Below are 13,768 nucleotides of genomic sequence, written 5' to 3' on the forward strand. Positions count from 1 at the left end.
AGATTTGGCCAAAAAATCTTATAGGAGCGGCCCCAATCCACTCTCATATAGGTGAATTTATCAAGTATATACTGCTATAGATACACCTTCCTAAAGGGATATAAATTCATGAAGAGTTTTAAACTCAACCTCACAACTACTAGCAGTCAAAGCACTTATCTCAGTAGGGAATATAATTTTTAGTGCTTCACAGTCAATATTGACTTGTTGTTACCCATATGAACCTACTTCATGAGATCACCAATCACATAGGTTGGGTTACCATCTCTATTGACAATCGTTGGCTTAAGTCCCATTTCTTTTGTAGTTTGAAGAATCAATTTTCTTCCTACAGGTTTAGTCAGAGGATTGGCCAAATTCAACTCTGACTTCACATAATCAATGGAAATAATTCCATCTCTAAGCAGCTGCTTTACGACATCATGTCTCAATCTCATGTGTCAACTTTTACAATTATACGATTTATTTTTAGCAATAGCAATAGCCGCTTGACAATCACAGTGTATAGGCACGGGAGGGGACATATCCTTAATTGGTGGAATATTGGTTAAGAAATTTCTTAACCAATTTGCCTCAGAACCAATCAACTCCAGAGCTATGAACTCCGATTCCATAGTTGACCGAGCAATAATTGTCTATCTAGCTGACTTCCATGCTACTGCACCACCACCAAGGGTGAACACATATCCACTAGTGGATTTTGTATCATTTGAATCAGAGATCCAATTAGCATCACTGTAACCTTCTAATACAGTGGAAAATCCACTATACAGGATACCAGAATTCATGGTACCTCTCAAATATTTCATTAGTCTGACTAATGCAAACCAATGCTCACGATTGGGATTGTGAGTATATCTACTCAGTTTACATACAACATAAGCTATATCCGGTCTAGTGAAATTCATCAGATGCATCAGACTCCCAATAATCTGAGCATATTTAGACTGAGCAATTGAGTCACCATTATTTTTCTTTAATTGAGTGTTAGCGTCATAAGGAGTACTCACAGGTGTCACATCATAATTTTCAAACTTCCTAAGAAGTCTCTCTGTATAATGTTCTTGTAACAACATTATATCATCACCTCTGCTTATGATTTTAACACCTAATATCATTTTGGCTTCACCCAGACTTTCATATCAAAATTAGAAGACAAAAAAATTTAGTACTATTTACAATACTTATACTGGTACCAAATATAAGCATGTCATCTACATACAAACTGATTAGCACATATTGATCATTCATAACTTTGACATATAAACATTTATCCACTTCTACAGATGAGAATCCATCTTTCATCAATACTTGATCAAATTTCTCATGCCACTGTTTAGGAGTTTGTTTTAGGCCGTAAAGAGATTTAATTAGTTTACAAACCTTATTTTCTTGTTCAGATACAATACATCCCTCAGGTTGAAACATATAAATTTCTTTTTCTAAATCACCATTTAAAAAGACTGTTTTGACATCCATTTGATGAATAATAAGTTTATAGATAGAAGCTAAAGCAAATAAAACTCGAATAGACGCAATTCTTGTTACTGGTGCAAATGTATCAAAATAGTCAATATTTTATTTTTGAGAAAATCCTTTTGCTACTAAACGAGCTTTGTACTTTTCTATAGAGCCATCAGAGTTATATTTTCTTTTAAAAATCCATTTGCAACCAATAGGTTTTGCACCAGGAGGTAAGTCCACCAAAATCCAAGTTTTATTTGACAAGATAAAATCAATTTCAGATTTAATTGTTTCTTTCCAAAATTTACAATCAGGGGAAGAAATAGCATCGGAATATGTTAAAGGATCATTATCAACAAGAAAAGTTTGAAAATCATTTCCATAAGAAAATTCTTTTATTGGCCTTTTGCTCCTTCTTAATTCCTCATTCGGAATTATTTCTCTATTTATTTCAACAGGTGCATGAGAAATTTTACTAGACAATGGAAAAATATGTTCAAAGAATTCAGCATTCTTTGTCTCAATAATTGTATTACAATCAAGCACATCACTTTTTAAAACAAGAAATCTATATGCAGCACTATGTTCAGCATATCCAATAAACATACAATCAGAAGTTTTAGAACCTAATTTTCTTTTCTTAGGTTCAGGCAACAATACTTTAGCAAGACATCCCTATACTTTTAAATATTTCAAATTTGGTTTATAACTTTTTCATAACTCATAAGGAGTTTTACCGGTTTTCTTATGAGGTATCCTATTTTGTAAGTGACATGCAGATAAAATAGCTTCTCCCCATAAATTATCAGGAGCATGAGAGCTAACTAACATAGAATTTATCATTTCTTTTAATGTTCTATTTTTCCTTTCAGCTACCCCATTAGATTCTGGTGAGTATGGTGGTGTTATTTCATATATAATGCCTTCACGTTCACAGAAATTATCTAAGGCTAAATATTCACCTCCTCTATCCGATCTAATTCTTTTTATCCTTTTATTAAGTTGATTTTCTACTTTAGTCTTGTAAGATAAAAAAATATTATGAGTATCATCTTTATTTCTAAGTAGATAAAACTTAGTGTATTTAGAGTAATCATCTATAAAGGTAACATAATATTTTTTTTCACCTCTAGTCATAGTTTGTTTTAAGTCACCTAAATCTGTATGAATTAAACTTAACAGTTCAGTTTCCTTTTGGACAGATATACAACTTCTCTTTGTTAATTTTGTTTCTGCACATATCTCACATTTATCCATTTTATCATTAACACCAGAAATCAGGTCACAAGATTGCATTTTCTTTATATAACTCATATTAACATGTCCTAATCTTGCATGCCACAAAGAAATTGAATCAATAATATAAGCAGAAGAAGAAGCATTCTCATTGATCACATTGAAAATGTTAAGTACAAAGAGTCCCTGATTACAATAGTCCTTACCCACAAATACATTATTTTTGGTCATTATAATCTTTCCAGATTCAAATGACACTTTCACTCCAACTTTTCCTAGCAATGCTACGGAAATCAGATTTGCCCGAATGTTGGGCACATGTAGTACATCATTGAGAGCCAAAGTTTTTCCTGAAGTGAGTTTCAAGAATACTTTGTCCTTACCCAGAACATTAGCAGTTCGTGAGTCACCAAGGTAGACTACTTCCTCATTATCCCCTATAGGAGTATAGGAGGAAAATGCTTCTCGATTTGCACATATGTGCCGAGTAGCCCCACAGTCTACCACCCACTCTTTGACATTGGCTGCAATGTTCACTTGAGAGATGACAACAGCAATTATATCATCTCCTTCGGTTAAGTGCACCTTAGGAGGATTACCATTTGCTTTGTCACATTTATTAAGTCTGCATTGGACTGCATAATGTCCTGATTTTTCACAATAAAAGCAATTGCCTTTCTTCTTCTTAAAGTTGGGATTGTTAGGCTTGAAATTAAAATTTTTGGGCTTGTAATTCTGGGATTTATTGGCGTACCTTTTATTATTGCTTTGCACCAGATTGGCTTTGTAAGCAATCTCCTTTGCCTTGGTAGCTCTCAACTCCCTTTTGTTTGAATCCTCAATGAGGATGTGCTTCATGAGCTCATCCATGGTATAATTTTTCTCCTTGTGTTTCAAGTTGTTTTTATAGTCGGCCCATGACTCCGGTAGCTTTTCAATCAGCATGCCTGCAGCGAATTTCTTAGATAGATTGATGTCTTCATTTTTCAAGTCCTCTAGCAGCATTTGATACTCGGTGATTTGAATTTTCATCTCTTTGTCATCAGCCATTTGTCATTGGTTGTATTTTCCTACGACGAATTTTTGCTTGGTTGCATCTTCGGCAGCAAACTTTGTTACCAAGACTTCCCAAATTGCCTTGGCTTTTTTGCTGCTACAGTAGACATCAAATAATTCATTAAAGAGTGTTTGAAGGATAGTGTGTCGACATACCTTATTGGCGTATTGCCATGATTCTTAAGTCTTGGCATCCGCAGTTGCAGAAGGTTGAGATTCAGTGAGCGCATAAGCTACTCCATGGATGTCAAGTAGAGAGTACACACGTTCTTGCCATCTTTTAAAATTTTCATTGGCGAAAATTTCGATTTTGGATACATCTGAAAAGGGCTTGGCGCTAACATTGTCAGATGCCATAGTTTCTTAGATTGTTGTCAAAATGGCAAATAACAACGTTATCAATTGTAATTTAGATTGCTTGAGTCGTGCTAAATAGCACTGTCCTAAGAAACTATTTCAAGGTATTGAAATGTTTCCCCAGGATTAAACAAGCCTTCCTCTTGTCATCTGGCAAGAAGAATTAGAACCAGCAAATCTTTTAAAACCAGCAGTAGAAGAAGCAAAGAAAAAGAATAAAGAGATGAGATGGGGTGGAGAAATATTGGAAGTCTAGTGTTCCGTTTGTCACAATGGCCTTGGCAGTGCTTGGTATTTATAGGCTTGAGAAGTGTACGTCAGATGCAGGGAATTTTAAAACGTGCTTGGGTTTGGAGATAAGATGTGATTTTCCACTAACAAAGGAATCTGCTGGAGTCTTGCAAAAAATTAGAAAACGTGAAAAAAATTGATAGCTATAGAGAAGACTCTCAATCAAGTCTTCTGATGTTGCTAACAGCTAATAGGATATCTATTGGCTTTATCCCTTGAAGCTTGCAACGAAAATAAGAAAACTCATGAAACCAATCAGGAGATAATTTTTGAAAGAGTCAAACTTCTAACCAACCAATAATTCGTTTGATGAAAATCTGATTCACTTTACTATGCACATAGAACAAAGAAAACGTGGAAAAAATCTTTTGAAATATTATTTGCAACACACTCCAGGCGGAAGCTCCTCATTTTCCTCACATCGATTCAATCCCCAACTGCTTGCAGGTAACGAATACCTCTTGAGTTAGCCAATTTAACACTTTTTATGAAATTTTGTTGGACCATTGCATGAGTTTTCTTCGTTATGCATGTGCCTGGTATTTCCTCCTTTTGTGATCTCTGTTGCTTCAAAGATTTGGTTTTTGATAGCTAAATATTTGCTAAAAGAGTTTTAGAGATGGTTAGATGTTAGGCTTTGGTATTATAGCCACACAACTTTCGCTTCTCGGTGGTTCCAGGTCTGGTCCCATTCAAAAGTCAAAGCCATTTGCTTTCTGTTGTTTTCTTCATCCAAATCATCTTTGTTCGGTCTTCCAAAGCTTTGCACCACAGTTTGAGATTATATTAATTAAATGGGTTGAGGTTTTTTCGATCTTAGATTGATGAACTAGTGGGCTTTGCTTGAGTTTTTGCATTAACATACTTGGGTGGAATAAGAAAGAAAGTTGCAGAAGGAAAAGTTGCAGAGAAAGCTAACGAAGAAGATTGCGTGAAACTCTTGAAAATTGCAACTTAACCCCTCTATTGTTGCCAAATTTCACTGTTGCTCGAAAATATGGAACAATTGGTCAATCTTTCCCCTTTAAATTTTAATTTTCTTTGTGATGTTTTAATATGATTTTTGAACAGATTATTTATGAATTTTATGATAAAATTTAAGATTTAATAATTTCGATAGATTTATTATTTTGATTAGGTTTTGGTAAAAAGGGTTAAAGATTTGGGTAATATTTTGTTTGGGTTTAGGGAAGGGAAATTTATCAAATTGGTCCCTAACATTTACTAAAAACACTTTTTTAGTCCCTAGCATATAAAATCAGCCAAAATTATTCCTCACATTTAAATTGTGATCCAATTTGGTCCTAATGCTCGTTTTTGCTCATTTCTCTGGTTAAAAATAGCACGCCTCTCTCACGTGAACATATTTTTAAGGGCAAAACCAGAAAACACATTTCATTACCGGTTAAAAGTAAAAGGATAGGGGACCACCACTCCCTTTTCACCTTTCCCCCTCAAATTACAGTTTCAAAAAACCCTAAATTGCATCCCTTAATTAACAAGCATAACTTGGAAATGTTAGTGATGATGATGACGAAGACAAAGCTGTAGAGTGTGACGGCCTGCGTGCCTGGGGATATGGCATCTCGTCGTAATTTCGGCCTTAATGAACTGGATTTCGTTTTCTCCGAACTCGTCGTCGGCTCCATTCTCAATTTCCTGCTCATGTATCTCCTGGCACGCACCGCCGGGGCTGGGGACGCTGCTTCTTCTGGCCGCCACCCCTCCATCTTCACCGCCTGTCCTCCCACCCACATGTTCGAGCCGGGGGCTTACGGCGTGTTCAGTCGGATGGGGACTTTTGTGTACAAAGGCACCCTCTTTGCAGCCGTGGGATTCGTCGCCGGACTCGTGGGAACTGCTATCTCCAATGACCTGATCAAGATAAGGAAGAAGATGGATCCCAATTTCCAGACCCCCAACAAGCCTCCTCCGATGCCTTTGAACGCTCTCATCTGGGCCGTCCACATGGGTGTCAGCAGCAACTTCAGATACCAAACCCTCAACGGCATCGAGTTTCTGCTTGCCAAGGGCCTTCTCTCTTTTCTTTTCAAAAGTTTTGTCGTCGTTTTGAGGTGCTTAAACAATGTTCTTGGAGGGATGTCTTTTGTCGTACTGGCCAGGTTAACAGGATCACAGGCTGCTGCTGCTGCTGCTCCTCCTTTTCCTCCTTCATTTTCCGCTGCTGCTGAACTGGAACAACAACAACAACAACAACAACTAGTCAATGAGGAGGAGAAGGAGGAGGTGGGTGTCCGGGAAGGTGGTGCTGCAGCTAGAAATGCTTTGCCTGCTGACAAAGTCAAGTAGTCCCCTATCCTTTTACTTTCAACCAGTAATGAAATATGTTTTCCGGTTCTGCCCCTAAAAATATGATTCCGTGAAAGAGGCGTGCTATTTTTAACCGGAAAAATGAGCAAAAACGAGCATTATGACCAAATTGGATCACAATTTAAATGTGAAGGATAATTTTGGCTGATTTTATATGTTATGAACTAAAAAAGTATTTTTGGTAAATGTTAGGGACCAATTTGACAAATTTCCCTTTAGGGAATGGTTGATTTATTTTGATTGGATTTTGACTTGGGTTTTGGTTATTTGTTTTCTGGGTTCGTAGCTTGGGTTTGGGGGTCAAAAGCCCGTAGCTTTGTTTGGGTTGATTTGGTCAAAATGATGGGTTAGCCTGTACTCTTTTCTTTGGGTTTTCTGTTGGGCTGGATGGCTTTTGTTGGGCCTGTACTCTTTTCTTTGGGTTTTTTGTTGGGCCGGATGGCTTCTGTTGGGCCTGATTTGTCAAGAAACCAGAAAATGTTTTTGCATATCATTCCTTGTACTTTTGAGTATTTTATTGTGGCCCTTAGGTCCTTAATTTAATTGCAATTTGGTCCTTAAACTTTATTTTTCTTTAATTTTGATCATTAATCTTTGTAATAATTTTAATTTGACCCTAAAAACTTTCTTAGTTTTTGTAATTAGGCCTCTGACAGTTTTGATTTCTTAAATATAAGTTACTTTTTTTTCTTTAATTGTTGATTGTACGTCATTTGAATGATTTAGTTGTAGATTTCATGATTATTTTCATTTCTTTATAATTAAATTGGTGTCTTGATCATTTTGTTGATTTTAGAGCATAAGCAGGGAACTCCACCCCATTTGATCGCCACTTCAAGGGAAGTAACATCTTTTATTATTTTAAACTATTTTATATGCTCCAATGTGTTTTTTATATGTAATTGCATGTTTTGAGTGCTTTTTTCTTTTAACTAATCATTCTTATTCATTTTTAAGTTTCATTTGTTTTATTTAATTTTAATGATTATTTGAGAGGCATTAAAATGCTAAGCTAACCTATGTAATAGATAGGTTTTAATTTTTGCTAAAAATGTATTTAGTTAAATAAACGTAATAGTCAGATTATTATTTTTAGAATTTTCCCCCTAGATTGAAGTTAGGGCCGGCACCGAATATAATAGTTAGGCTCTTATTTGTGTTTATTTACTTGTGTACTTGCATGCTTGTATGTTTACGTATTTATTCGCTTTCATTAGGGTTTTGCATCTAGAAATTATACTTATGTGTTATGTGTTCTATGTGTTTTATGTGTTTATTTACTTTAATTATGTTTTATATGATTTATTTAGTTCTAATAAATGCATGACGTCACCACACTAGTCCAACGCTAGTTGTGGTCTTTCCCCCCGATTTCTCACTAGTCCAACGCTAGTGAAGACTTGTATAAATGGATTAGTCAAATGCTAGACCCTTTAGGCCGCCCACGCGCTAGAATCACATGTTTGCGTGACATTCATTGCATTTCATGCATATTTTTTATTTTTAGGATATTTTCTCATATTGCATAATATTTCCTCTATATATTATTTCCCTTATCCCTATGTGCGCGAAACATGACATTTAGACTTGCATTTCATTTACGAGAATAGAAATAGACTAGTTCATTTGTTTGATTAGATTAGAAGAGTTATCCTTCAAATATAAGAAATGAACTAGTGTGACTTTTAGCCTTAGCATGCTCTCGTCCCCCTCTTTGAGAAGGAAAAATTGGGTCACGAATTTTAGTCTCTTGTACCTATTCTGTTGCATTCCTCTCCTTTAGGTCACGTATATTTATATATTATAATTCTTCTTTTTCTTCGAATCTCATTTTTGCATATTCGTGACCTCTTCTAGGTATCGTTTTGAGCATCACAATTAATGTGATTCGTACCAATTAAATTTTGAAGAGATATTTCGACCCTCTCGATATTTATTAGATCTAGATTTGCATCCATGTAGTAACATCCAAAATGTGATAAGTTTTATAAGTTAGATTAAGAAAATTTTTGACTAAATCTTGCAGCTAACTTTGGTTAGGTTGAAAGGGTGCCTTAGGTTTGATTCTGTCAAATCTTTTTCTTCCCTTTCTTCAACTGTAACTCCCGAACTCTTTTCTCTTGTTTTTTTAAAGACCTGGAGTTGTCTAAAAAGGGTTTTATCTGTTTTTATTAAAAATACATTTTTAGTTGGTTTGGTACACCTAAACTCGATACCAAGTGGCGACTCCTATTTTTCTTAAAAGCCCTTTTTAGACTATTATTTTGGGGCCAAATCGTCGCACTTTTTAAGTCCCATTTTAGGCCCTTTTTTTCTTTTATTTTTCAAAAACTCATTTTTTTTAATTTGCTCAAAATTAATCAAAATTTTATTTTTCAAAAATTCATTTTTTACACCACATAATTTATTTTTCTAAAATGGGGTGCGACACATACGTGGGAAAGTTAGTTTTCTTTTCCTTTACCACACTTCACTTCATTTTTTCCATTTTCCAATTAGACAAACAGAGCCCAAGGCTATTTCCAGTCATCCTTCTTACTTATCACCGGCTTAATAAACAGTTGTTGTTTCATATTCCTAAATATTATTTAAAACCAAATACTATATCATGCTTATTTTTCTTAATAATCTTACCATTTTTCACATGGACATGTTATAGATGTAGGGAAGTAACGAGTCAAGTTAGGTAAAAGTAGCAATTTGCATCTATATATAAAGGAAATAAGTCAAGGAAATCATACAATTTGAAACTTTATTAATAACCAATATCTTGCAAGAACCAACTATTTTAGAAGCATTCAGCATAAACCTGCTAAATAAATAAAAAGATCAAAATCGTACAACTTCACGATTGTATTTGAAATTTGACATTTCATTAAAAAAAAGTTGAGGTGAATATTGAAAAAGACATAGTATCATGGATAAAAAGGTTCTTTTTATGAAAATCATTGCTTAGTTTTTAATATAGCAAAAATTAAAGGAAAAAAATAAAAAAGTTTAATGTGGGACTTTGAAAATGCAAAGATTTAGGGCTGATTAATAGTTTAGAAAATTGATCTTTTTCTGAAATAAGATATTGGGTCCTAGTTGTACTGCATCGCTTATATACTTTTATAAAGTTAATTCTTTCTAAGTTTTGATGAAAGAATGGAAATCTTTCCTAAACAACTCCAGATCTTTTGAAAACAAGAGAAATGAGCTTGACAGCTAATTATGTGGGAGAAAAATCAAGGTGTTAGTTACAAGCACTCCTTACAGAAAAACTAATTGTGAGGTTTAGTGCAACCTTAAATACATCAAATTTTTGGATGTTAACTAAAATGGAAGCAAATACATAAACAAAATCTTAAGGATCTAAAATATTGAATTGGGAAAAAAAATCCCTACAAGAACTATACACGACCTTGCAACAATCACAAGAATACAAATGGATTCAAATAAAATGAAAATAGAAAAGACTTGTAATTTTAGGTAAGTGAACAAGAAAGATGTGACGACCCCGCTTCTCCCAAGGGCGAACCCTAGAGTATCGGCTGGACGCCTGCCTAGCTCGCGCCAGGACTCAAAATTTTAAAACAATAAAAGCTAGACAAACCAAAAGAGTACGATTTACGATATATACAACCCCAAAAGGTCTATTTACATCCTCAAAAATATCCAGTCAAACCACTATAATACATTACGATAACAACCAGCAGGAAGTAGACCCTAAGGAGGGTCCTCATACAAACCACCAAAACAAAAACAAACATCTTAATTGTCCAACTATTACAAACTAAACCTAACTATACTAGTGAATGTGCCAAGGAGTTCTCCGCGTCGCCCCCTGCTAAGGAAAACAAAGGAAATGTGGTAAACTATATGCTTAGTAAGTAACCAGGGGTAAAATCATAAATTGTACATTTAGATAAACAACTATTTCACAAAAATGTCCAGTCAAGTGCAAAAGTAACAATACAAATGAAGGATACAGGTTGGCTCTAAAGCCAAGTTGTTTGCCATGCGTGACCTCCTGCCGACACTCCGTCGACCACAAATAAGGTCCGTAGAACTCCACTTGTACACCCACCTAATACCTTATCACCCTCACTGGCCAGTCACCTCACAAACTTGCTCGAGCAAACGAAATTGAGCTTGGTTCACAAGCTCGGTTCACAAACTTGGTTCACAACTTGAACCTACAAACTTTGTTCACATTCTCGGTGAACCGGATTCACAAATTTGGTGACCCCAGACTAGGTTGGACTGGTTTCGACCAAACCCTGACCGGCTCGAATAGTCCATCTGGGTCGGAAGATCAACCCCAACTTACAAACGTCACCCCGAGCTACAAGCTCAAGGGGTTCAAACCCAAAAATAATTCATGTATATACATCTCATAAAGAAATATAGGTACAAACTAGGGTTTAGGTCAAGTGTGATAAAGTACACCCTCGCCTAAGTCCTCCTTTTATTCTCATCAAAACACATAAGCAGTTTATACACATAAACGGCCTGAATACTTACTCCAAAAGTACGTATAGCAAAAATGCAAGAATCACGTCACGTATACAGCTAGTAGGCCCTACCGGCACCGTCTAACCCGTCGCCGTCTGAAATAGAAGATTGCATTACAATATATCACAAACGGCTACTAACATGCATAACTCAAGTAAAACGGCAAAATCGACACATGCAAGTGCGGAAACGGCAAAATGGACACACGCGCGCGCGGAAACGTCAAACGGAAACCGCCAGATTTGGTACCTAAAACCGTTTTGATCAAATTTCAGGCTACGGTTATCGGATCGAAGTGCATGAGGTACTGTTGCGAAGCTAAACAGAAGGGCTACAACTTTCATAAAGGCACCTCAAGTCAGATCTCAATGGAACTAGGACAAAAATGTGCAAAACAGTTCCAGCCATTTCATTTCGGGTTATCAAACAGGCCCTGTTTGAAAGTCCATAACTCACGACTCAGAAATTGGAATCAAGAAATTCTAGAGGCGTTAGAAAGCTTATTTATAAGGATATAACTTTTGTGTTTTGACCAAAAGTTGAATCAGTATGGAGCATAGGGAAAAAGAGGTTCAAAGTTCCTGTCAGAACTGTCCAAATCCGAAGGCAGTTCTGACAACCGATCTTGTTTTGGTCATAACGGAAGCTACGGAACTCGGATTCGGATGCACTTTATACCGTTTCGAAGCTAAAATCAAGATCTATATTTCTTATGAAGGGATCTACACCCAGTTCACACGTTATCAAGACAGACAGAACATGGTCAGAAGCAAAATTCAAAAACGTAACACAACCCAGTGTACAAAACAGGTGCAAGTGTTTTGGCTATAACTCGGGCTACACTGAACCGTTTGACCTGAAATTTTAAGTACACAAAGGACTCCAAAAGCTACAACTTTCATGTTTTAGGCAAGCCTTGAATCCGTGTGGAACATACAGAAATAATAGGGCCAAAACCGAAATTCTGGGCTGCCCTGTTTTTCTGATTTGAATGGTTTCGCGCGCTTCGAACGCATGATCCATTTTTTTTTTTTTGTGTTTATCATGCAAGATTTCCAGTCAAATGAACACCAAAAACACACCCTTGAACCATCTCTTATGTAGCCTTCTAACGCTCCAAAATTGCACCAATAAATTCTCTAAAATTAACCAAACACTAACCACACTTTCTAACTTAACTTCACATGTACCTATTAACTTAATCTAACCATTAGTGCATCAAACCCCAACCAAGCTAACCCTAACCAAACTAATACTCCTTTCTTTAGCCTAGGGTTTCTTAACCCAAATCAGTTTTTACCATCCACTCACCAAACAAATAAAACAAATCATCAAACACAACCATTACAATCTTCATAGCACAAAAATTAGAGCTAACTAACTTGTTTAGCATGAAACCCTAATTAGGGCTCCTATGGCCGAATCATCAAGGCCCAAATTTAACCAAATTACTCCATAAAAATAAGTGATAAACACAAGTGAAATCATAATCAATCACAACTAACAACTATTATCATCATTTTCACCATTTCAAGTATCATCAACCACCTTTAATTTTGTATAGAAGCTTTCTTACCTCAAGATGAAGGTTGTATGATGGCTAAGAAACTCAAGCTAGCTCCAAGATGGACTCTTTATGCCTCAAGATGAAAATCTATGGAAGAAATTTGGTTGAACTTAGCAAAATTCCCCTTGGTTTCTTCTTCTCCCTCTCACGGCTCCAACTCTCTCTCTCTCTTCCTCTTGTTTGTTTGTTTTGTTTTGTCATACAATGACTTAGTTGTGTTTCCTATGACTTAATATGTGGTGCAAACCCACTTAGGAGAGATATTTATTAGCCAACCAATCACACAAAAGGACTTTATTTGCTTCTTACCCCTTGTACTTCAATTTAACTTTTGTTCCACTCTTGCCCTTAAACCTTTACTTTTCTATCAATTTACTCCATAAGTTGTAAACTTAATCTAATCCAAACTTACTAATCTTCTTAGTTTCTCTACTAATCACCCTACCAACTTAATCACCTATACTTAAACATACTTTATCTCACATAAAAGCAATTAAACAATAACCTTTTTGTCAAGAGCAAAATTAGGATTTAAACCCAACTTAAAACTTCTAATCAATCTTAACACTAGAGGTTTTACTCATTTAGGGTTTCTAACCTTCTTAAACGTATTTAACCTATATAAAATGGATCAAATCCTATACTTACCCACGCTAAAACGCACACTAGCATAACTAACATTAACCACCACTCGAACTTATGATTAATACAAAAACTAATGTTTCAATCCTAACCCCAACTTAGGGTTTTCGAATTAGTCCCAAAACCTAATGTTACCGCACAAATAATGAATATAACCTGATATCAAACTTAAGAACTGACCGGGGTCTCACAAAAGAGAAAGTGCAACATAACATGAGGGTAAACCCAGGACCAATAATAGTTTTTTTCTTGCAAAGGAATACGTCCATGCCATGGCTTAGAAAAAGCTAAACTCTTCCTTGTTCTCATAGACGAAGGCTAGTTTTC

At 35.7% G+C, this 13,768-nt stretch overlaps 1 protein-coding gene and 1 long non-coding RNA gene across 3 annotated transcripts; one reads left to right on the forward strand and one right to left on the reverse strand.

The window, feature by feature from the left end:
• Positions 1-3,929: 3,929 nt before the first annotated feature.
• On the forward strand, positions 3,930-6,714 carry LOC113739098 (protein RETICULATA-RELATED 3, chloroplastic-like). The gene is made up of 2 exons (XM_027266344.1): positions 3,930-3,965; positions 5,956-6,714. Exons 1-2 carry the CDS (start codon positions 3,930-3,932, stop codon positions 6,712-6,714), a joined length of 795 nt encoding a protein of 264 aa, XP_027122145.1.
• A 3,622-nt stretch (positions 6,715-10,336) lies between these two features.
• Positions 10,337-12,983, reverse strand: LOC140009229 (uncharacterized). Of its 2 annotated transcripts, none has more exons than XR_011816584.1 (3): positions 12,809-12,983; positions 11,242-11,327; positions 10,337-10,561 (listed from the first exon to the last, which is right to left on the reverse strand). It is a non-coding gene; the product is annotated as an uncharacterized lncRNA (long non-coding RNA). The 2 variants fall into 2 exon arrangements; XR_011816583.1 differs by having other exon boundaries at positions 10,337-10,564.
• Positions 12,984-13,768: the final 785 nt, after the last annotated feature.

Source organism: Coffea arabica, chromosome 6e, assembly GCF_036785885.1.
Source record: "Coffea arabica cultivar ET-39 chromosome 6e, Coffea Arabica ET-39 HiFi, whole genome shotgun sequence".
NCBI classification, from domain to species: Eukaryota; Viridiplantae; Streptophyta; class Magnoliopsida; order Gentianales; family Rubiaceae; genus Coffea; species Coffea arabica.